Below are 24386 nucleotides of genomic sequence, written 5' to 3'. Positions count from 1 at the left end.
ACCTCCACAGATGTTGGGGAGAGCCATTTCCCAGATGGCTGCCAGCTCCCTCCCTACAGTCAAACAGAAGGGGATTCTGACTTGGCAAGAGCTTGGGGAAACTTGTGCCAGATGGTGTCCATGGAAACGGGGCCTTCACTTTGCACAACCAGGAGGTTTCAGGGAAATCATGGCTAGGGCTGCCATGCCTCTGCTGTGAATGAGAAGGGAGAGCAATAATGGGGGCATTTCTCTGTGTGCTTCCCTTTAGCCCTGGGAGTTGGGAGCTGGCTGCATTACTTCAGAATCTGCCGGGGTGGGAACTGGGGCTCTCTCCTGGCAGTCGTAAAGTTTACTTCCTCTGGTGCAGCACTCCGAATGGGGCAGCTGTATTGTTCCGTAGCAGCCAAGGCAAGCAAGAATCTTGTGGCATCTTAAAGCCTGACACGTTAACTGTAGCACAAGCTTTCGTAGGTAGCTGCTATCAGTAAAACACAGGATGTGGTGGCAAGAGCACCTGAGGGCCGGGGTGGGGTGGAGGTGGGGGTGTAGGGCTGAACCCTCCGCTGCCTCTCAACTTAGTAAGGACAGAGAAGTGTGTTTGACGTTGTTTACTTTAGTGGGATATCTAAAGTTTCTTAACCGGACATCTGGTTACGGTTGCCACTGGCTCGTTTGGTAGTGACATGGGACTGGGACTTCTCTCTCTGTGGCTGCTCCGGGGCTTTGGAATACACATCCTGTCAAAATAAAAGCTTCTCCATCTCTGGTTGTTTCTTAAAAGACTCTCAAGACACACCTGTTTTCTCAGGCGTCTAATTAAAATAAATTTTAAAACTGTTTTTATTCTGTGAAATTGTTTTGTTCTTAATTCTGTTTTTATATTTGTGTGTTAAATTATGTACACCACCTAGGTACGCACATATTGGGCGGTCTATAAATATGACAAATAATAAATTTAAGAAGAGCTTTCCACAGCTATCCTTGCCCCATATTCCTCTTCCTGCCCTTTCAGCTCCTCTTGTGTTTCCAGCTCTGCTCACAGTCCATCGGGGTCTGCCATCTAAAGGTCTTGGGCATGCTGCAGCCGACTGACTCCTTTTTCCTCTTGTCCTTCCTCTCTCAACCCCAGTAACTGCCTAAGGAATGGAGTGGGCAAAAGCAGGTCTGTGTTGTGTTCTGATCACATGAGTGCAGAAGGTTTATTCATTAACCTCTGTTTCTTTTCTTGATATGCCTGGGAGCAGCTTCTGAATGGCTCAGCAGCTTCATAATATTTCCTCAGCCACAGTTAGATCGCTGCTGTGTTCAGGACATGTGTCCTACAAAACTTTGCTCCATACAGTCAAATCTGGGTGGATGATATGGGTAGAGAAGAAGAAATGGTGGGCAAATGGACCCCACTCAGTAAATGGATGACAGGGGAAGGAGCAAGCACTGTCATCTCTTGTCTGGGGCCTGGCTTGCGAGCAAATGATATTTGTCAGAACTGTGTTTGCTTGGCTTGTTCCTGGAATCCTGTAGAGCCTGGACTTCCTACCAGTAGGGTACAAAGAGCTTCTTGCTCCGGGTGCCCTTATGCCTGGCTGGAGGTGGGGGATGTGATGCTTATAGGGAAGGTAAGGCCTGGTATTGGAGCAGCCAGAATTGCAGGGCAGTTCTGGAGTGATTTACATGTATGCCCCAACATTGCTTTCAGAAGCCCTAGAGGGCAAGGACTGCCCGGAAGAACCTACACAAATAGCTGATGGCCCATGAATAAGTACAATTACTTTTTGCAGTCTGATTGTGCTGCGAGTAGTCGAGGAGGACATTTGTAGTATTGTAGGTTGAAGGCCAAGTGGCTTGCATTTAAGCAGTGCCTTTTTCCCCTGAGTAGGAGATCCTCAGGATGGGTAGTGAACTGAGCATGCCAGAGATAGAACTGGACCATGTGACTTGAATTGTAGGCGTAGCCACCTCCTAGCCCCAGTTCCAGTTCTGTCTCACTCATGATAGACTCATAGAGAGAGAGCTCTTGCTGGATCAGCCATTTTCCTCAGCTTTTCTGACTTTGGGTAACTTTTCTGCTCCCCTACTCAGCTTCTCTCCTCCTATCTTAGATTGTGCAAAGGGGGGAGGAGAGTTTGCACTCAGTATAAGTTACTAACAAATGCTTCTCTAAATTTCCCTTTTTCCTTTGCAATTTGGCCTGACTGAACTAGCCTAAATTGGTTTCACTTTCTTTTTTCCTTTCCCCCCAATGGAGCTGGCTCATGCAGAGGAGCTTTTACAAGGCTCCCCATCTGGGGGCTCTGAGCTGCCGCAGCACCTAGACAGCGCAAAAACCGCCCTACCGCTCACCGCGACCCATTCGGAAGTGGCTTTAGCTCCCTCCCCCCCTTGATCACCACCGCCTTGGCGTCTAAGGCTATGGGGGCAGAGGCTTCTGGGCAGCGACACTCCAAAGCCCACAAAAAGTCCAAACATGCTGGAGGACAACTATCTTTCAAAACAAACAAACAAAAGGAATCCTTGCAAAGGACTGAAGGGCACAAGTGCTTGAGTGAGCAGCTGCTCATTCATGTGGTTTGTTGGCGCTCGAAAGCTAAAGCCAGCAAAAATGGTGCTAAATCGAAGGAGAGCTCAGCCAAACAGAGAAACACTGAGAGAGCCACCTGCGGCTCCTTTTCATGGGCCCCAGGGACAGGCCAATCGGGGCCCTGCGGGAAACCCCCCGAATTGCACCCGGTGCCTGCAATCAGTAGTTCTATGACCCTTATACCACTATTAACCACACAGGGCGCAAGGCGCAGGCAGGCTCTCCACAGGAGGGGCAGCGACAGGCTTTCCTCATCCTCACCTGATTCCAACCCATGCCGTACGGCCATACCACTGTCAGAACATGGTTTGTTCGCGCCAAGGCCCTTGCCTCCCAGAGGAAAGCGCAGACACAGAAGCTTGTCCTCCCCCTCTCCACCCCACCGGGACCTAAGAGGCCCAAACACTCCCCAAATCCTATTCTCCCTTCTCCCACGGTCCCCCTGACTCCCCCATTCCTGCTCCAGTCACACAAGTTCCTCTGCAATTGCCGGCAAGGCCTGATTCGCCTCTGGCGCTGAGGCCTTCCTCAAACAGTGACTCCTCGCACTCACACCCCATGGGCCCCATAGAACCCATAGATTCGGAAAAAGAGGAAGGGGAGCTCTCAGAGGAGGAGGTGATTTCCCTCATTTCTAACTCTGCCAGGCTTTTTTCCTCAGCTGACTTCAAGGTCCTCCTGGCTAAAGCGAAGCACGCGATTAACGATGTCCCTCCATCAGAACCTGCGCAACCAACGTCCACAGTCGATCAATAGGTTTTCCCTGCCTCAGAACCGGTAATGTTGGTGGTGCCTTTTCTCTCTCTCCCCCCCCCCCCGGTTCTGTAGGGTGATGTGTGCGGAATGGCAACCCCCGGCATCCACCAAACCCATTGGTAGCCTCCCCGGAAGTGTTTAACCTATTGTCCACCCCTAAGGTGGATCCCCCAGTGGCCCAGCTGGTCTTGAGGGCCATTTTGCATTCTGAAGGACAGGAACAACTTAAATCCCAGGAGGACAGGCACTGTGACACGCTGTTAAAGAAGGTACACGATGCCTCTGCCACATCCATAAAATTAGCCACTACCAACTCTATTTTCGCCCGGCGGTCCTTACTATGGGTCAAGGAGTTAGTAAAAATGGTCCATCCTGAGCTCTCCAAGCTCCACCAAGGCATAAATAAAATGGTTGAGGCTGCGGCCCTGACAGCGGACTCGGGTTTGGACTGCATTCAGCACTCCTCCTGAGCCATGGTAGCAGGCATTGCCATTCACAGGTCCCTTTGACTGAAGTCCTGGAATGTTGACTCTACGTCCAAGTTTATGCTGACATCAGCTCCCTTTGCGGAATCCAACCTCTTCGGTCTGGCATTAGACCCTGTCCTTGTGGAGATGCATGACAAAAAGAAGGCTATGCCATCATCGCGCAGAGATTCGAGATGCTTTTTTCATGGCTCTCGCAGCTCCTTCTGCCCCTACAGGCAGTCCTTCAACCAGAACTACTCCACCAGGAAGTTCCGGGCCCAATCGTTCAGAGGCAACTCCAGTATTGTTGGCCCCAGTGGCGCCAACAATACTGGGGGAATTCTTGTGGATACACCTCCAGACAATTTACCCCTTCCAACACACAGCGTAGACAATGACGCCACCCCTGTGGGCGTCGGCTGGCGGACTTCTGCGTGACCTGGATGTCCATGGCTTCCAATGCCTGGGTGGTAGATACAGTTTCCAATGGCTATGCCATAGACCTCATCTCGAATCCTCCCCCTTGCTTCATACCCACCCCCCCGGTCCGCCAACCCATCCAAACATCAGTGGATGCGTCAAGCAGTGAGTCACCTGCTCCAGATTCGGGCAATAGAGCATGTGCCATCTACTCAAAAATTGCAACGCACATACTCTAGCATCTTCCTAGTCCCAAAGAAGGACGGTTCATGGAGAGCCACCCTCGACCTAAAGGCTTTCAACTGCTTTGTAAGGAAAAGGAAGTTCAGGATGGAGTCCCTTCATGCCATCAAGGAGACCATTCGGCCGGGGGACTACCTAGCATCCGTGGATCTTTCGGAGGCCTATCTGCACATCCTGATCAGGGACCTCGACGGGCAACATCTGCACTCCACGTACAACAGGGGCCACTTCCAGTACCATGCCCTACCCTTTGGGCTGTCATTCGCCCCAAGGGTATTTACGAAGATCAAGGCCTCCCTAGACTCTCACCTCCGCCTGCAGGGGGTGAGCATCCAACCGTTCCTGGACGATCTGCTCGTCAGGGCGCACTCGAAGGACCAGGTCATCAGGGATGTCCACATGACGCTGACGGCCCTGAGGGACCACGGTTTCGTGATCAACATGCAGAAGAGCCACCTCAAACCATCTCAACGCCTGGTGCATCTAGGGGCCATATTCAACACCACTCAGGGAACTATCAGCCTATCCTGGGTACGGAGAGACAAGATCACCAGTCAACTCCATCCACTACTTCACAAACGCAAGGTAGACAGCATGGTCCTGGCACAAGCCCTGGGATCCATGATATCGTGTCTGGAATGTACACCTTGGGCCAGATGGCACTCGCGACTCCTCCAGTGGTTGCTCCTCCCCTGGCAGGACGACATCATGGTGGTCACACAGAAGGTTATCTTGATGTCACAGAAGTAGGGATGTGCACGGAACCACAGAAGCATGGTCCGGCACTGAGGGGACTGTCACTTTAAGCGGGGGTGGTGGTGGTAGTACTCCCTCCGCCCGGCTGCTCTTCCACCTCCGGCGCTGGTGCTTTTAAAAATCTTCTTGGGGTGGCAGAGTTCCTCCCTGCCGCCCCTGCCCCTGTCGTCGTCCTTCTAAGCTTGAAACAATGAAGACCTAGCGGCGCGGGTGTGCCCTTCGTGGTGCGCGCGCTCGTTTTTGCCGCTGGCGCGCGCGCACCACATAACATTATGTGGTGTGTGCGCCAGCGGCGGAGATGAGCATGCGCGCCGCAAAGGGCGCATGCGTGCCGCTAGCTCTTCATCGTTTCAAGCTTAGAAGGATAACGACGGGGGCAGGGGCGGCAGGGAGGAACTCTGCCACCCCAAGAAGATTTTTTAAAGCACCAGCGCCGGAGGGGGAAGAGCGGTGGCGGGGGGGGGGAGTACTACCCCCTCGCTTAAAGTGACAGTCCCCCGCCCTTCCGGACCGCCGGAATTCCGGACTGGTCCGGAGGGCTTTTCCATTGTGCCGAACCGAACCTTGCACACTACTGCACAGAAGGTCAAACAATCTCTCCTCTGGTGACTTTCCCTGGCCCTCCTCCGGCGGCGCCAGTTGGCGGAACCTCGATGCACAGTAGTCATGATGGACGCCAGCCTTTCAGGTTGGGGAGCTCACTGCCGAGGCCAGGTTGCACAGGGCTCTTGGTCGACAGAAGAGTCCAAACACCCTATAAACTGGCTAGAACTCCGAGCCACTCGATTGGCACTTCTCCACTTTCTATGTCTCCTGCAGGAGCATCACATTCTCCTTCGGACAGACAACGTGACAGTCAAAGCACACGTCAACAGGCAGGATGGCACGAAATCCAGACTCCTGATACAGGAATCTGATCTCCTTTTTCATTGGTCAGAGACCGCCGTGCTGTCCATCATTGCAGAACACCTGAAGGGGGAAGAGAACAATCTAGCAGACTGGCTCAGTCGCAAGTCCCTAGACCCAGAGAGTGGTCACTCCACCCAGAGGTATTCGAGCAACTCACTCATGTTCTGGGGCATCCACAAGTGGACCTATTCACCACCCCAATTGACCACCAGCTCCTACGCTGCTGCTTCAGGTACCTCTCTCCTCTGGCGGAAGCGACCGATGCCCTTCACACTCAGTGGCCGGACAGCCTTCTATACACTTTCCCTCTCACTGCCATCATAATGAAAGTCATCAATAAGTTGATTCTGGAGAAAGTAATGAATTAATCCTCGTCATGCCATTCTGGCCACGCAGGCCATGGTTCCCCGATCTCCTCGATCTAGCTGTCAGGCCCCAGTGGCATCTTGTGTCTCATTGAGACCTCCTACACCAAGATCCTCTCCTTCACCCCGACCCCCATTGGCTGCAGCTCTCCACCTGGAGGTTGAGCGCGCGAAACTAGTGGCCAAGGGCTACTCAAAAAAAGTGCAGAACACCATCCTAACTTTGTGTCGGCCTTCCACTAACCGAGTGTATCAAGCCACATGGTCCACCTTCCTAAGATGGGCACAAGCACACAAATCTGACCCCTTGTCGGCAGGGGTTCCAGGGGTCCTGGCCTTCCTGCAAGACAGGTTGGACCTTTGCCTGCGTCCAAACACGCTAAAGCACCAGACCTCGGCACTGGCTTCGTTACTCCAACTGTTTTCCACATCCTCTGGTCAATCGTCCCTTCACCCACACCTCTCCAGTTTCCTGCGAGGGGCATCTAATCTGGTGCCCCCTCCTATCAGATGTTTCCCCTCATGGAAACTAATCATGTCCTGAACGCTCTAATGAGGGCGCCATTTGAACCCATCTCTTCCATACCGCTGAAGGCCCTGTTCTACAAGCTCCTCTTCCTGGTGGCGATCACCTCTGCTCGCAGAGTATCCGAACTCAGCGCCCTCTCGGCAAGTAAGGAATTTTGCACATTCCAGGCAGACAGAGTGCACCTCCGCCTGGACCCTACCTTCCTTCCCAAAATTAATTCCACATTTCACAGATCCTAAGCTATTGTTCTCCCTTCATTCTGTCCCTCCCTGGTTCATCCTAAAGAAAAGTTGTGGCATACCCTCGACGTGTGCAGGGCCCTGTGCACGTACATCTGCAGAACCAAAGACATCTGGAAATGGGATGCCCTCTTTGTCTCCTTTCACCCCTCCTCCTTGGGTAACAAGGTCACGAAGGCTACCTTGGCTGGATGGATAAAATCCTGCATCCTGTTGGCATACGCGGCCCTTCACCTCCTGCCTCCAGGGGGTGTCACTGCACACTCAACTAGAAGCGCAGCCACCTGGGCGTCCTTCTTGGCCCACATCCCGCTGTCTAAAATCTGCCGTGCAGCCACCTGGGCGTCCGTGACCCCATTCATAAGACATTATAAGGTCTCCGGCTTCTCTCAGGGACAGGCATCATCAGGCTGCACAGTTTTGCAACAAGTTCTCTGAATACATCCTTCCCGTCCCTGGGACTTGTGTCTATAGCTTGGGCATGTCCCATCCTGAGGATCTCCTACTCAGGGGAAAAAGGAACATTGGTCCTACCATGAAGAGTTCTTTTCCCTTGTAGTAGGAGATCCTCAGCCCCTCCTGGATATATTCTTCTAGGACTGGGGATATGGGCCCCTTGTTCGACCCTCCATTCCAGGATGGGGCCCAGTTGTGTCAGAACCAACTCTCAGGGTTTATAGCACCTAGGCTTTACCCTTTACTTCACTGTTGCACACTGTCTAACCTCTCCCCTAGTTTTTCCTTTTCAGTTTTTTCTGTATAGCACGTGGCACACATCTGCAGAGCTTTCTCCACTGAAATCTCCTTGCCTCACTCGGCAGCCCTGGAACTGGGGCTAGGAGGTGGCTACGCCTACAATTCAAGTCACATGGTCCAGTTCTGTCTCGGGCATGCTCAGTTCACTACCCATCCTGAGGATCTCCTACTACAGGGAAAAGGAACCCTTCACAGTAGGACCAATGTTCCTTTCTCTACCACCAGAAGGCAGCATAGCCACAACTCTTCATGCTGCTTTTGCTTGCTTTGACTTTGTACAGCAGGTTATGAGACAGAAATATTCTTTTAACATAACACCACAGCTCCTTGTACTTACTAGGTATCTTGAGGCACTCCACATCCATAAACAATTTGCAGTGGAAGAGCTGACAACACAGCTCCTGTTTTTGAAGATTCTGCAACTCATCCCTCCTTTGTGACTTAGGTATGTGGTACCTCCTTCCTGCCTCGTGTGCATATACTCCTGGCTGCTGGGCCCCCACACTCTTGCCTCTTAAGAGTAATACGATTGCAAACTACTCTTCCTTAGGATTACATGGCATTTTGTGGTCATTGATGCATTGATAATATTTTTAACGTTAACCCTGTAAAGTGAGGGAATGGTATCATCCCCATATTGCAGAAGGAAGGTGCAGGTAGGTAAGGCAGGGAGGAGATGGCTTGCCTAAGACTACTTAGTGTGTTGGTGACAGAAGCAAGATTCAAACTGGAGACTTGCTGATGCATAGCTCAGTCTCTTAGCCATTACACTCTACCAGCTCAGAAAACCATTGTGATAGCAGCTAGAGCAATGGAGGACAGGGCTTCTGTACCTGTAATGGTTATGCAGAAGAAGGATTTTCAACAGGTGGATTTGTCTTTCCACAGCACTTGCTGATATCCCCTCTTTGGAGCTATTCAGAATAGAGAAGCTCTGTTCTCCTTTGCATCTGGTCTTTCTAGCAGCTGCAGCAGCGAACTCTATGGTAAAAAGCTTTCGAATGTTGGAATTCTATTGAGACAAGTCCCATCCTTCCATTCTGGGGTGAGCTGGAAAAGCAAGAGTGATTCCATAGTGACTGGAACCCAAAAGGACAAGAAAAAGGAATGGACAATATGTGCTTGCTGATGGAAGAAGCAGCTTGGAGCATCTGGAATGGATGAACTAGGCTGAACTGTCAGGGATGTGGAGATCATATATGTAGCCCATTCTTTGCTGGGGGCTGACTGGGCTGCATGTACATAAGAACAGCCCTGCTGGATCAGGCCCAAGGCCCATTTAGTCCAGCAACCTGTTTTGCACAGTGGCCCACCAGATGCCACTGGAAGCCATAAGCAGGAGTTGAGAGCATGCCCTCTCTCCTGCTGTTACTCCCCTGCAGCTGGTACTCAGAGGCATCCTGAGTACCATGGTTTCCACTTCAGAAGTCTCTTGCTCTGTATCAGGATGGGGGGGATGTTCCTGCTTATGGTTGGTTGCCAAATCCCACTTGCTCCAGCACATTCCCTGAAATCCCAGCAGGCCCAAAGAAAAGGACAGCTTTCCTGAAAGAATCTTGAGAGTGTTGGTTATTATATTCATTCATTCATTCATTCATTCATTCATTCATTCATTCATTCAATTTCTATACCGCCCTTGCAAAAATGGTTCAGGGTGGTACGCAGAAAGGGAGTTTAGTCAGATGCCAGTGGGGCCTATCTGCTGCTCAATCCAGAGATTGAAGGAGGGATGTGGATGCAAGCAGGCCCAGTGGAGAAATAACATGGTACCATGGCTGACTGGCTACTTCTATTTAACATTTGTGTGTACATGCTTGTGCATATCCCTTGCTTGGGGTTAGTGGTAGTGGATGGGAAAGTGGACAGGGTTTGTCAGCTTCTGCTAACCCTCTCCTTTGAGCTTTCGGAGCAGGGCTGCGCAACTTCATCCCTCCAGCTGTTATTGGACTGCAATGCCCCTCATCCCTGACTGTTGGCCACTGTGGCTGGGGATGATGCGAGTTGTAGTCCAACAGCTGAAGGGTCGAAGTTATGCAGCTCTACTTCAAAGCATCTGCAGAAACAAGGCACTCTCCAGACTGTACTCACTTCTCCCCCCGCCCTTTTTAGTGCTCAAATCCAGTGTTACAGGCATGGTCACCTGGAGCAGGGTCATCCACAAAACATTTTCCGCCCTGGAAAGAATTCTGCAGATGCCCATGATTGCAGAACCATTTTGCTTCCTAAGCTGTCCTTAAAACTGATGTCTTTGAAACCTGTTCTGCCCAACAAAATTCTTCAGAAGCTGCTGGGCCTTTGTGGTTTAATAATTTTGTCATGATGGATTATAGTACTTATTGCTCTCCACTTGTGTGGCAGTGCTCATTATTGACCCCCGTCTTTACAAAGGTTTGTGAGGGGATGCTACTGCTTTCTGCTTCAGAGGAGCCCCATCCCAGCAGGCAAGCTGTTGTGTCTCTTTGGCCTTAAGTGTGTGAAGGGTTAATGGCTCTCTGAAGTCTGAGGGATCCGCACAGGAACAGGGCGTTGCTGGTTATCTCAACTGTCGGGGCTGTAATGACGCCTATCCGTCCCAGGCAAGGGCCGCCCATTGGCTGGGACAAGACCTGACTCATTCCAGGAAGAAGCAGCCAGACAGCAAGCCAGACACAAGTGTCTGCCCAGCCGAGTGGTGGTCGAGCAGTAGTTTGCTCTGTCTTCCTGCTGCTGGCAGCATGGTGCTCAGGATGGAGAACGGTAAGCACACATTGGGGCAGGGGTTGCTCCCTCATTGGGTGGTTGGGTGATCTGTGTGACAGGAGGAGCCCCCTGAAGTTTTCATTTGACCAGGGAGTGGGGAAGCCCAGTCTAGCCTAGTGTTGTGCAGAGGAATACCACTCTAGAAAGTGGCCCTCTGTGTTTGTGGTGGTGCTGCCACCAATCCTGGTCCGTGGAGCAAAGGAGTGATTTGGGATCCGGGCTGAGGAAAGGCACGTCCCATGACATGTTAATCTCCCCATTGTGCCATCCCAGGGGGTTGGGCAAGCTTTTAGAGCTGCTGTGGTGAACTCTGATGGGAAACCATGAAAAAAAGCAGTACTAGACAGACCTGCTCATGTCTAGCTGTGACCTAGAGGTTTGGGGGGCTCTTCAGTGAATGGTTCCCCACCCCACGGCCCTCCTCCATGGAAAAGGCAAAACCTCTTGTTTGACTTGAAAAGCGAGAGTTTTTGTTGGCAACTCTTGAGCAGCAACATGCTCTAGCATGTCTTTGGAGCAAGATGCTGCCTGTTCTTTGTTTCCACCTCAGCCTTAGGGCACTGAGGCAGCTGCTGGGAGAGAGATCACGTGGATCAATGAGGCAATATGCTTCTTGCCCTGTGCTTGGGGCAGGGCTTCTGCTTCCCCCACCTGGCAGTTTATGTGCAAAGGGTGTTGATGTGACTTTCCCTGTGCTGGTGCACATGCATATCCAGATTTTGGGAAAGACACCATAGGAAACCAGTGCAATGGCCAGCTTTTCCCAAACTTGCTGGCATTGGGGGAGAAGTGTGGAGGAGATGGGAAATAAAATACCTTTCCAGCCTGGAGACACAGAGATCCAAGATGATCCTCAATGCAAGCCTGGAGACCCCTTATTATTTGGCCTTGGGTATGCTCTCTTGCTATTAGGGCATGTGTTGCACAGCCTTGGACTTGTGGCTTCTTTCCTACCCCAGATGTTCTTCCTTAGCTATTTCAGTTTGGATTTTTGACAGCATCTCATAAGAACTTTGGTTCCTGAAAGGGTAGGCCATTTACTTGGCATCAGAGATGTAGGATGGAAAATTGTCCTGTACTTAATTTTTCTGTGGAGAAATTTCCATTTCTAAAATGTCTACTTGGCCACTTGATAATTTTTTAGAGATACAGTGTGGTAAATTAATGTGGTAGATGGGTGTTTTTAAAAAAACTGTATAGTAGGTCAAATAGGCTAAATCAGATCACAATCTATTTAGGGCATCAGGAAAATTTGTATAGTAATTTTTTGAGGCTGGGGGATAATACAGATTTTATGCAGATGAGGGGGAAATCTGCATGGATAAATTTTCCAGAAAACCCGCATCTCTTCTTAGCATGGATGTAGGCTTCAGATTGTAATCTGAGAGATGCCTCAATTTTTCTCTGCCCACTATGGTGGTCTCCAGTGTTCCCTCTAACAGGGATTCCCAGATGTTATGGACTACAAATTCCAGCATCCTCAGCTGCAATCGTCTTTGCTTGGTGATTATGGGAGTTGTAGTCTACAACATCTGGGAATCCCTGTTAGAAAGAACACTGGTGGTGTCCAAGGATAAAGCTTTTTCTCCATGCCACTGTCCCTGCTGCAGCTCAGACTGAACCCAGAGCCTGCAACAAACACAACTGAGACACCACTTTACTGTGCCAAATCTTCTGGACTCCATATCCACATGAACTGTGCTACTTGCATGCTTATTTGGTGGTGGTCAGGGGGTCTCTGCCTGTGTAAGCAAAATGGGGCCTCACTTTCTGGCTTGGTCTCTATCCTGAACCCAACTTTGTACAGAGCATGGCATGCCTAAATGGCTGTGTGAGAGCTCTGTTTCCTCTTGGGTTGGGATGCATTTTCCTTCCTGCGCACCCAGAAATGGACACAGCTGTGATCCAGTTATGCTCCTCTTATGTGTCCAAGGGAATGGCCCCAGATTCTGCAGGCAGCACTTCTTGCGTTTCCATCAATGCTACTTTTTGCACTTCTCTAATAAAGAGTGCCGTTTGAGCCCTGAGATTTGGACATATGCCACAAGTATGTTGGCATTTGTGGTTCCATTAAATCCAGGTACTTGAGAGGAAGTAATCTGGTTCAGTCCATCCACCCTTAAAACAAGCAGCACAATGCACATTATCGTACAACAAGAAAAGACCTTTCTCAGAACGGACCATTGCTGGTTACAAAATCCCTTGTTAACCTACTGCAGATTTGCACTGATTAATGCTAACTCATCACTGTGAAACCCAAACTCACTATATGAGTTTACCTCGAGGACTGGTTTGCAAAACCAGTTGCCTCTAATGTCTTCTATAAATAACTGCTTTATGGGACTTACAAGTCAGTTAAGCCCTTGTGTTTCCTTTGTTAGGCCCTCTGAGAGTGGTATTACAACCTGTGTCTAGTAATTAGTGTTGTAGGAGCCCTCCTCTGAAACCTAAAGGCCTAGCACATCTCTGAGCTACCAGAGCTTGCTTCCATTTGTGTGAGTGTGTGCACACGTGTTTGTGTTTAGTACTAGCTAGAATGGGTCAAGACTAGAAGTCAGCTGTAATCTCTGCCCCATCTTTGGTGCAGAGTTAGAATTACAAATCTGGTAAGATAACGGTGTGCAGCCTGGCTTTCTGTGCGGCTCTAGTAATTGTGTGGAGTGTGTGCTGTTGCACCTGTGTCTTGGGAGTGGACAGGATTTCTTGTAATGCCCTGAACTATTTTGTGTAGCTGGACAAGAGTACACACCTCCGCTTTCCTCTTGGGCCATACCTGTTAGAGGGAACGCTGATCCTGTCCTTCAACAACACCTACATATGAAGCACTCACCAGGGACCCTGGAAAAACAAAACAAAACCAACCAACAGCTAGAGCAAGTGTATCTGTGGGCCTTGTTGACGTCTCCATGCCTTGTGGTGAGCAGTGTCGTCATCCCCTCTCCCCCCACATCCTTGTAAGCTTTGTGATTGCCCTGTTTGTGAAGGGGATGGATCTCGTGTTCTCTGAGAAAGTCTTAAGTGACCCCAGGCCTTGATTCCTGAGGTGAGTGCAGGAGGAAGAGTTACTTGTTGAACCTGCAGGAAACTTGTCCTGGCTCCTGGTTACAATAGTCATGTGAATGTAACTTGGCTCCATAGGGTCTTATCCTGTCAAAGCAAGGAGTTCTTCTGTGGGAGGAGGGAGAGGGAGGCAAGAGGCCCTTCTAAGTTCTGCTGCCACCTTCACAGGCACCTGATGATGCAACAGGAAGAGCGTCTGTTGGGGTTAAATTTCTTGCACACATACACAGGAAACTGGCAATATCTGGAGTTTCTCTTTGCCTTTGCTCCTGTTAACCCTTGCTGCCACCTTTGGTACACGCTGTAGTGCCTGGGCTCGAATGTTTGGTTTTGTGAGTCGTTTCTTATAACTCTCCTTTCCGTCCGTCACTAGGGCAATAGTTTATCCCAGGGGCTACTAGTACGCCTCGTGGTACTTGAAGGGCTCCCGGGAGGTACTCGGAGCCCTCCTGCCTCCCCCACGCTGCTCATAAGCAGAATGGGACAAATTTACTTCAAAGGGGAGTAACTTGAAAATGTTTATTTCAGTGGGAGTACTCATGAGTAATGGCGCAGCAGGGAAGCAAGTTGCCTAGGGAGCAAGAGGTTGCTGGTTCGAATCCCTGCTGGTATGTTTCCCAGACAAGGGGAAATGCCTATATCGGGCAGCAGCCATATAGGAAGATGCTGAAAGGCATCATTTCATACTGCAATGGAGATGGCAATGGTAAACCCCTCCGGTATTCTACCAAAGACAGCCACAGGGCTCTGTGGTCGCCAGGAGTCGACACCGACTCAGCGGCAAAATCTTTCTTTTTCCTTTACTCATGGGTAACTTGGTCTGGATGTAAGCCACTGACTAGAGTAGCTTGTCACTCTGTCCTGCTCGCTCTGGCGTGCTTGCTCTCACGTGCTTTCTCTCTGTAGGGTACCTGAGCTAAACGTTTGTGACAGAAGGGATATACTTGTACTTGTTTTTTAAAGGCTGGGAACCCCTGGCTTACCCCGTTTTGGCTATGCCTGACACTACATATTGGCCGGGAGAGAGAGAGAAAGGTATGCATTTTATTTTAGACCTTTTAGACCTCAACACACATGTTATCACCTCTAGGCACTTAAGAGGCACTTTGAAAGCTGCCTTGCCTATATATTAATTCCCCTCCCAATAACATTATTTGGACCTGTCCTGTGAGTTCTAGACAAAGTCGCTGTCCTTGAAAAAGTGGTTGAAGAAAATGCTCAGCAAATGCTGTGATTGCCCCTTTCTTCACCTTCTTTTAACATCCCGAGGATGGATTCTCATGTTAAGTTGAGTTTAAGAGATCAAAACTTTCTTGCCTGGAAGTTTTTCACACCCAGCTTTTAGTTCGCATTTCCTCTGGACTGGCCAAATTAACTTTGAAGTCCCTGTGCTTGGGGAGCACTTCACACACAATTTGGATTTTTCACTGCGTGTTAGAGTGTAGCCTGATTTATATCCAGGGTTAAACCCCCCCCCTTCTGGCATCATTTGGGGGCAACATCGAACTCTCAGTAAACCCACAGTAAAGCCTGTTGTCTGGGAAAGCTCCTGGTGAAAATTGCTTTTGGCTACTCCTCTATATGACAAAAAACTAAAATGTATGAAGTCCTGAAGAATAATACAAAACTAGTCCTATTTCCGGACAGAACCGATCTTGAGATCATGACCTGATGCTGTCATCGTGAAGAAATGATAGGTGCTGTCTCATGCTAGCTGTCTCATAGTGAGTCGACCATGTCAAAAACAGGCCTTGACATATTTTCTTTGGATCTAGGAGCCAGTCCAAAAACATAGCAGCTAACCAATAGAAGCTTGACAAAATTTCCAGAGTTATTGAGGAACATTGCGGAGAGGGAGAGTAAATGGGCTTCTCTTTTGTCTCCTTTACAAATACAATACTTAGAACAGAAACTGGGACAAATAAAGATTTTATTAAATAACTGTACCTCTCTAGTCTAGGGGCATGGTTAAATTTCTAGGCACCATGGCTCCCTGGCACCTGGGACTTGTCAAGCTCGGGTCAAAACTGAATTTGAGAATCTGCTCTGATGGTCATGGAAAGTTCTTTGTAAGTGGTAAATAATCCTAGACTGTGTTATGTGTTTTATAGCTGCCACCTAGAGGCAGCTGTAAATAGCTTCTCAGTGCAGCAATTCCTCATGGTGAACTGTTTGTGTACAGTGGTTCACTATGGGGATGGGTAACATTTCACCACCACACCCATGATCAACATTTTAATTTTGACAGCTGTGGTTTCCTGGTAAAAACAACGCCTTTCCTCTTCTGCGTGGTGAGCCGCTGCACGCGAATGGCTTGCTGTACAGCAGATGCTGTCACCTGCAGTGTGTTTTAGCATGGGAGCCACAACATGCAAGACAGCCCAAAGTTCACATCTGGGCGGGTGGAACTGGAATCTTGCTCCTCTTATTGGCTCACCCTGGCTGCCTGCTGCTGGAGGCTGCCTTGTAGGCCTTGCCATGCCTCAGTGAAGTGACAGAGTGTCGCTGACAAGGACACTAGTACTTGAAGATACTATTGTCATGTCTCGTTAGCTGTTTTGTATCTGTGCAGCTGTGGTTTGGGGAGTGAGACCCAACCCTTGCTTCCGATGTGATAGAATGGGGGAAGGGAGGTCCTCATGGACGCAGAAAGAGAACACAAAAGAAGTGCTCCTTAAGAAGAAGAAGAAGAGGCATTTCCGTGGGGTCTGTGTCTGAACTCCCCAAGTCAGGGGCAGGTTAGGCCGAGAAACTTGGGAGTGCCGGTCTACGTAGAAGCCACCCAATGGCCGAACATTTCTGAATCTGCAGGCAGGATTAGGTTCAAAGGCAGAAACAAGTGACTGTATGTAAATAGGTCTGATGTCACAACAGGGAGGAACAGATCTTGAATGCCATCTGAACCTATTGTATCTTGGGAATGTTTGCTTAGGGCATATTGGAGGAGAGGCCATTTGAGAAATTACTCAGATATACTCTTAGCATCCCCTGCAGGAAGCTCGTCCCACAGGAAGCTCATCCCAGTAGCATGAAGGAATGCTAATCTGGAGGTGTCGGACCCTTCCAAGGAGTGTGGTGGAAGGGCCCCAAGCTCACAAGACTTAAGGGGAGACACGCAACCTTATTTTTAGGGGCTGCTGTAAGCAACAAGGAGGAAGTAGGGTCAGAAGCAGAGGAGGACTTTCAGCTCTCAAATTCTGTGATTCTACAGCAGGCCTGCTCAACTCCGGCCCTCCTGCAGATGTTGGTCTACAACTCCCATAATCCCTGGCTATTGGCCCCTGTGGCTGGGGCTTATGGGAGTTGTAGTCCAAAAACAGCTGGGGGGCCTAAGTTGAGCAGGCCTGTTCTACAGGGAAGCTCTAGCAGATTTCTGCACTGAGCAGAGGGTTGGACTAGAAGACCTCCAAGGTTCTTTGGAATTTTGTGATTCTAGGCTAATGAATTGTCAGTGCAGTATCGGGTGCTGAATTATACTATGACTCTCTCAAAAGTGGGAAGCCAGTTTTGATTACTAGTGATAAGCATAAAAGGCTTAGTGTTATTAACTGATTTTCTAACCCTTTAAGATGCAGAAAAACCTGAAAACATGTGAAAGTAGTTCTCTTGGAAGTTTTTAATCTGAAGTTCTAGTTCCTTTGGGGACATAAGGACTCTATCTTTACAGGAGGTAAAGTATGCTGTTGAGTCGGCACACTAGCGACCACAGAGCGTTGTGGTTGTCTTTGGTAGAATACAGGAGGGAATTACCATTGCCTCCTCCCGTGCAGTATGAGATGATGCCTTTCAGCATCTTCCTATATCGCTGCTGTCTGATATAGGTGTTTCCCATAGTTTCGGCGATAGTCTGGGAAACATACCAGCTGGGATTCAAACTGGAATCCTCTTATAATTTTTATAGTTTTTATAATTTTTTAGTTTTTAGCTTTAAGAATTTAATTTGGAATTTTAAAAGCTAATTATGATTGGTTTTAGCTTGGATTTTTTAAAAACTTAATTTGGTTAATTTTGTTAGTCTGATTTTTATATTGCAACTGTTTTATAAATGTTGTGAGCCGCCCCCAGCAGTAATGTACTGGAGGGGCGGGGTATAAATACTTTAAATAAATAAACCCCTGGCTTACTAATTCAGTCATTTTCCCACTGTTCCATTAGGTGGCCTGTATGGGAAATTTGTAGCTCCACTGTAGAGATGAAGATAGGATTGTGGAGCATCAGATTGGCTGATTCTATACCCTTCCTTCCTACTCAGAATGATAGTACAGAAATTACAAACTAGCAAATCTTTCTAGAGTACTGGGAAACTGGCTGACCTGATTAAAAATAGGCTTATAAAAATGCCTGACTCCACAGCAAATTGTGGTCATTTTTGCAAAGTCAGATGGTGTTTCTGATCAATGTACATCCTTTAAACCAAGTTGACAGAGAACTTTCCCAAAACTTCAGCAAAGGTCTCATCAAAGCAGCACTGACATGGCAAGAAAATATGTTGTCCTTTGTCAATACACATACATTGGAGAGAAGGATTGGTATGGGTAGCATGAATATTGAGGCATCATGGTGCACAGTCTGAAAATAGAGCGGAAATTAATGCAGGTAAAACTGATACAAGTTTGAAGGTGCAGACAGTAATCACAAAAGAAAAGCTTGACACACTGTGTTTGTGTCTCTCTCTGTGTGTGTGTGTGTGTGTGTGTGTGTGTGTGTGTGTGTGTGTGTATTGAGGAGCCACAAGCATCAAATTTCACTATGCCATTTGGGATTCATGGGGTAAAAAACTGAATTGTGCAGTGCTTGGAGCTTTGTGCCTTCACAGGAATAAGCACTAGTGCTTCTACCCGAGAATTTTGCAGAGGTAGAGAGGAATTGCGTTGGAAGTTGTATGTGTAGAGTGGTGTCCCTCTGTTGTGACGTATTTGGCATGATGAGAGAAACTTCTAACTGCTACTGAACAATAAGCTAGGGATAAAACTTGGCTGGCCTCAACTTCTGCAGTGACCGTAGAATTCTGAAAAGGATTAATGTGGAGATGAGGAGTCCCCATAATCGGCTGGAAATTTCCCTGTTGGGTCTAGAAACTACTGATACAGGGGTTCAGAGCGACTTCTGAAAGAAGTAGGTTGTCTGCAACTCAGTTGCGTTTATTTTATTTGCTGCTTGGCTCTGCCACTCTGTACATACGTTGCACATGGCGTGCATATCCCACCACCTTGCTGTGCTGCAGCCTGGTAAGCAGGGGTTAATGCCCGGACTCAGTGCAGCGGCAGGTGGGCGGTTCCAAAGCTGTCATTCTCCATGGAAGCCAACGCAAGCCAAGAAGCTCAGCTGAGGAGAATGAGAGGAGGCCAAGACACAGCCCCTTCCCCTTGACAGGGCTGGGCTCCCCAGCACATGGGCTGCTAGCGCACTGATGGTGCGTCACAGGGCTTTCATTGACAGCGGGCAAAAGGAGCAGGGCAGCTGCCTGTGGTAAGCTGGGGTGTTTGTGTTTGCAAATGGGAATTCTCTCTGTGCTCTGTCTTGATGAGAAGCTGCTGTTGGGCACCCTGCCTGTGTGCCGGTCCATCCATCTCGGCTGTTTTTAGTGCCATGTGTCTCTGCCTTGTTCATGCTGAATACCATGTGTCTGTCCTTACTGTCATAGCCATGTGTGACTCTGCATGCCTTTCTGTGGTTTTGTGCCTGTCAGGGTTCCCCAGTAGCTAACACTGGGCTTGGAGAACACTTTGATGATGATGCTTTCCTTGGGGGTCTATATTCTTGGGATGGGGAATGGGGAGAGGAAGGAGAGCTGCATTGAAAGAGGAGGGAAAGGTGGGTCGGTGGGGGGGATCAAGTGTTGGTGTAGCTTGATGAACCTACTGGCTTGTTGTATGGGAGTCTCTCTGCCCACCTGGTCCCAGCAATTTCCCCCATCTGTCGGATCTGTGTGCAGGAACGGGATTTTCCTGGTGTGTGTACAAGGAGGAGGGGAGTGAGTGAATGAGTGCTCTCATCAGGATGGGGCTAAAGCTGCAGCATTTTGCTGTGGGAGTTTTTAAGCTCTCCAAGTGAGAGCTGTGGACAAGTTGTGCCTATGAACTCTTGAGCAGGTGGGGCAGGGTATATGGCAGTGGAGCGGAGGAGGGGAGACCACCATCCTCATCAAGGATGAGGCCCTTGTGGTGTCCAAACAACAAGGTAGGCAGGTGGGGTACTGGGGAAGGGGGAAAGCTTGTCTAGAGGAGTCATTGCCAGTTCAGGGGAGACTTGTGTGCAGCAGCTTGCCAGGTATGAGAGAGTTGTGGCATGGGGCGGGGGGGGGATGACAGTATGGCACAAAGGGCTCAGGGAGCTTCTCTTCTAGATCAGAGGCTGGAACCAACAGGTGGACTTGCGAAAAGAAGTGACTGGAAGTTCAGGCATCTAAGCAAAGTGTGTTTGGGGCCATTATCCTGAAAGGGTGAGGATTAGGAGGAGGCTGTGGGAAATAGCCAGCTAACATCTTAGCCTTAGGTTACATAGGCCTATCATTAAAGCCTTCTTAAAATGCCTGAACTTGCATAGTCTCCCTCAACTTGACCCAGAACAGCTCTGAACATTTAGAGAGGTGGGAAGGGCAAGGGGAGACAGGAAATGGGGTTGCTTGGTGCTTCCAGTTTCCACTTGTCTCTTTATCTGCTTTAGGAGAGTTGCAGAGGACAGAACAGTCTCTGGGAATTGAGGAGGACTCCTGTTATTGCTATGTCACCTCAAGTGAAGCAGCGAGGAAATGCTTGACTAACAAGTAGAAGGTTCCTAGTTCAAGTCCCTGCTATATCAGGCAGCAGTGATATAGGAAGATGCTGAAAGGCATCATCTCATACTGCGTGGGAGGAGGCAATGGTAAACCCCTCCTGTATCCTACCAAATGGCTCTGTGGGAACCAGGAGTCAAAATCGACTTGATGGCACATTTTACCTTACCTGTTATTGCTATGTCACCTTAAGCAGCGCAGAGAGGAAATGTTTGACCAGCAAGCAGAAGGTTGCCGGTTTGAATCCCCGCTGGTACTATATCAGGCAGCAATGATATAGGAAGATGCTGAAAGGCACCATCTCATACTGCGCAGGAGGAGGCAATGATAATTCCCTCCTGTATTCTACCAAAGAAAACCACAGGGCTCTGTGGGCACCAGGAGTCGACACCGACTCGACCGTACCTTTACCTGTTATTGCTGGCATGGGCTGTCTTTGTCAGGGAGACAAGTTACTGCAAAAAGTTTGTTTCCCTTCCTGCAGACCCAGACTGCAGCTCTGAGAGGATTCTCCTTGGGGTTTGGCTAGTACCCATTTTATCTTGCTGGCATGAAACAAGGGAAGCAGGGAGAGTACCTGCTGAACGCGGCTCAGAGGCATTTGCTACACAAGTGGGTGGAAGGAGTGCTATACTGAGTGTAAGAAAACTTTCTGGCATAAGCAGGCTGCTTTATAAGAAAACATGGGCAGCACGTGTCAGTCTATTGTCAGCAGCAGGTATCATAGCTCAGGCTGTGGGGAAGAGGGCAAGAGACTGGTTAGAGCAGTGTGTGCCTGCATGCCAGTGCTAATGAGTAACTGGATAGACTACCACTCCTTGTAGAATGTTCCCCCTTCCCAAATAGCTGGATGTAGGCTTCCAGTCAGATATTTTGCTTGGACATGAACTGCCCTGTGTGCCTTGGCTCATTAGCCTTAAGCTGTTTCTCTAACCTTACGGAGGCACACACAGAGAGAACCCCCATTCCTTTGCAGCATTGTCTTAAGGGCCAGTCAAAATAGAGCTATGTAGCACTAGCTTTGGTACAACTGGGACTCTGCTCAGTTGACCAGTCAAATGCTGTCTATTGGCTGCTTGTTATTTGACCACAGTCAAAAGATTCCATGAAGTTGAGGATGCCCTTGTGCAAGTAGCAGCTTGCTATTATTATTATTATCTATCTATCTTCTATCTATCTATATATTATTCTTAGGGGTACTCATCGCTAATCCCATGTGTGGCAGCTCTTGCGAGAGTTCACAAGCAGCTGCCACATAATGAGGATGGGCAGAAGGGAAGAAAATGGCGGTGGTGGCGGCAGGTCAGCTGGCGGGTGAAAAAAATGGCATTGGTGGCTGGCCGGCCAGCAGGTGGAAGAAGGCAGGCGAGAAGAAAACAACTGGGGTGGGCGGACGGGGGGGGGGGGGGACGGTGGCAGGCGGGTGGAGAAGAAAACAGTGACAGCGAACTAGAGGCGCAGATGCTCTGCGCTGGGCCCAGGTAGTTGTTACTGCAGTGTGAAGTCTTCTGATAACAGTGGCAGGCATAAATGGTCCTCCTGCTCCCTCTCCTCTGAATTGAGCCACAAGGCCTAACTTTTCCTGCTGGCACCTCTGAACAGAAACATAGGGTTTAAGAGGAAGCCTAAAGAAGCCAGTGTGGGAAGGGGCCCTAGCACAGTGGCAGAGCACCTGCTTTGCATGGTGAAGGTCCCAGGTTCAATCCCTGGCATCTCCAGGTAGGGCTGGGAAAGACCCTGGATCTGACCTGCTATATGGCAGCTCCCTTGATACGTATGTATATGTGCTCATGCACTCATGCAGTTGGGAGAGTGTGGTGGGGACATTTAGGATGCTTAACTTGGATGCACTCCTCTATGCATTGCACTCTTGGGACCTTTTCTAAGAAGCCTGTTTCTGTGGCTGGAGGGCAGGGAGAAGGGATGGGTAGCAGGAGAGGAGAGCTGGTCTTGTGGTAGCAAGCATGACTTGTCCCCATAGCTAAGCAGGGTCTGCCCTGGTTGCATCTGAATGGGAGACTTGATGTGTGAGCACTGCAAGATATTCCCCTCAGGGGATGAAGCCACTCTGGGAAGAGCAGAAGGTTTCAAGTTCCCGCCCTGGCAGCATCTCCAGGATAGGGCTGAGAGAGATTCCTGCCTGCAACCTTGGAGAAGCCGCTGCCAGTCTGTGAAGACAATACTGAGCTAGATAGACCAATGGTCTGACTCAGTATATGGCAGTTTCCTATGTTCCTATGTTCCATTTGGGTGGTGGCACAGGTCTAGCATTGTCATTTAGCCACACAGGAATGCCAGGGGCATAGCTCTGTGAAGTATTTGTTCCGTAAATACAAGTCCATGCATGCTGTGTCTGTCCCAAGCAGCTCTGACCCTTAAAGTGGGACATGGAAGTGGATGGCATCAGGTTGTTTTCAGGGGTAGTCCCCACAAGGCTGCATGCTTGCGCGTTGTTCTCATGCAGACAAGTTGTGCAGCCCAGCGTAGAGCCAGGGTTTTTCTCCCTTCAGTTGAATGATTATCCACCATTCCTCCCTAGGCCAATTTTTAGGCAGTGCACTGTTGGGGGCACAGGATTATTATTACTACAGGTGGGCAAACTGAAAACAAGGTGCAGAACATCAGGTTCCACTCCCCAGACTGTCAAGGAAGGATTTTCTTTCCAAAGAAAAGGCACTTTGCACATGCCCAGGGGACCTCTGTCTTTCTCTTTCTTTTTGAAAGACTTTCCCCCTTTTTACAATGAATTCTGCACATGTTTGGAGACACTCAGCCTTTGTAAAGAAAAACTGACAATCTGACACAGGTTGCAAGTTCCCAGGGGTGGACTGCAAGAGAGGCAGTTATATATGTGCTGTGGCTAGATCTGCTGCATGTGATCTTGCACTGTACTCCGTAAAGCTTCTGAGAGAACACAGAAGTTTCTAAAACTAGCACAGTTTTCTCTCTTGTGGCCTAATTGACAACAGCTTTAAGTACTTAATATATACTCAATATTTGAGTATATATCCCAAGTATTGTTTTTGTTTTCAAGCCGACCAGATGCCGAGACCCTAGGGTTAGGGGTTCGTCTCTCTCAGGTGCCTGTATTTCTGCCACCTGCCCTGTCTGCTGGAAGTGGGGAGACACTGCCTCTTTAAGAGCTGCCTCCTTTGTATGCGGCGGCTGCAGTACGCTTGGCTCTGGGCTCCAGCCCTCGTGTCCAACTGCAAAGCAACGAAAAGGCGCTTCCCTTGTTTGGCTTCTGTGTTCCAGCAGCCGCACAATGGAGCCTTGTTGTGTCAGGAACTCTGATCTCTCTGAAATAGGCTCAAGGTTGGGGCTTGGGTGCCCACCCCAGCTGTGGATCTGTGTTCCCCACTCAGGAGGGGGTGCCTCTCCCTTCTCACCCCCTCAGTAAGGCTGGGGATGCAGAGAAGCCTGCCAGCTACCACCACTACTTTCCATGACTGCCTGGGCTGAGCAGCGCAAAACGTTCTTGACCGCGCCCCCAGCCCAGCCCAGCCCCATTGCACTGCTGCCTGGCTGTAATGGTGTGGGGCATGGCAGAAGCCACCCCTGTCCTGACCTCAGCCTCTGGGCTCTGTCCTGACTCTCCTACCTCAAGCCAGCGGCATCAGCAAAAATCCTGGCAGGGTCAAATCGAGACATTCCCGCTGCCTGCAGCTACTAGAATGTGATGAGCACTGCTTGAATTCCTCCAGTGGTATCTGAGGAATGTCTCTCTCATGCTGCTAGCCACAGATGTGAAACCCCACTGCATTTACGCCACGTAGATGTCGGTCAGAGGCCTGGAGTGCCCTGTCCCTTTT

At 49.4% G+C, this 24386-nt stretch overlaps 1 protein-coding gene across 8 annotated transcripts in view; it reads left to right on the top strand.

The window, feature by feature from the left end:
* CYTH1 (cytohesin 1) overlaps positions 1-24386 on the top strand; it is a 70356-nt gene that overhangs the window by 22213 nt on the left and 23757 nt on the right. The window contains exon 1 of one of the 8 annotated variants that reach the window (XM_053297909.1): positions 1024-1144. The exons of 5 other annotated variants lie outside the window; for them this stretch is intronic. In XM_053297909.1, the coding sequence (XP_053153884.1) occupies positions 1126-1144 (19 nt within the window). In that variant the 5' untranslated portion in view covers positions 1024-1125. Of the gene's footprint in view, positions 1-1023; positions 1145-10628; positions 10737-19138; positions 19269-24386 lie in introns of those variants that run through there. 2 more of the 8 variants (XM_053297908.1, XM_053297910.1) reach the window with 2 other exon arrangements.

This window comes from Hemicordylus capensis, chromosome 2 (genome assembly GCF_027244095.1).
Source record: "Hemicordylus capensis ecotype Gifberg chromosome 2, rHemCap1.1.pri, whole genome shotgun sequence".
NCBI classification, from domain to species: domain Eukaryota; kingdom Metazoa; phylum Chordata; class Lepidosauria; order Squamata; family Cordylidae; genus Hemicordylus; species Hemicordylus capensis.
Note: the sequence above shows the minus strand (reverse complement) of the source record. Positions and strands in the feature narration are given on the sequence as shown.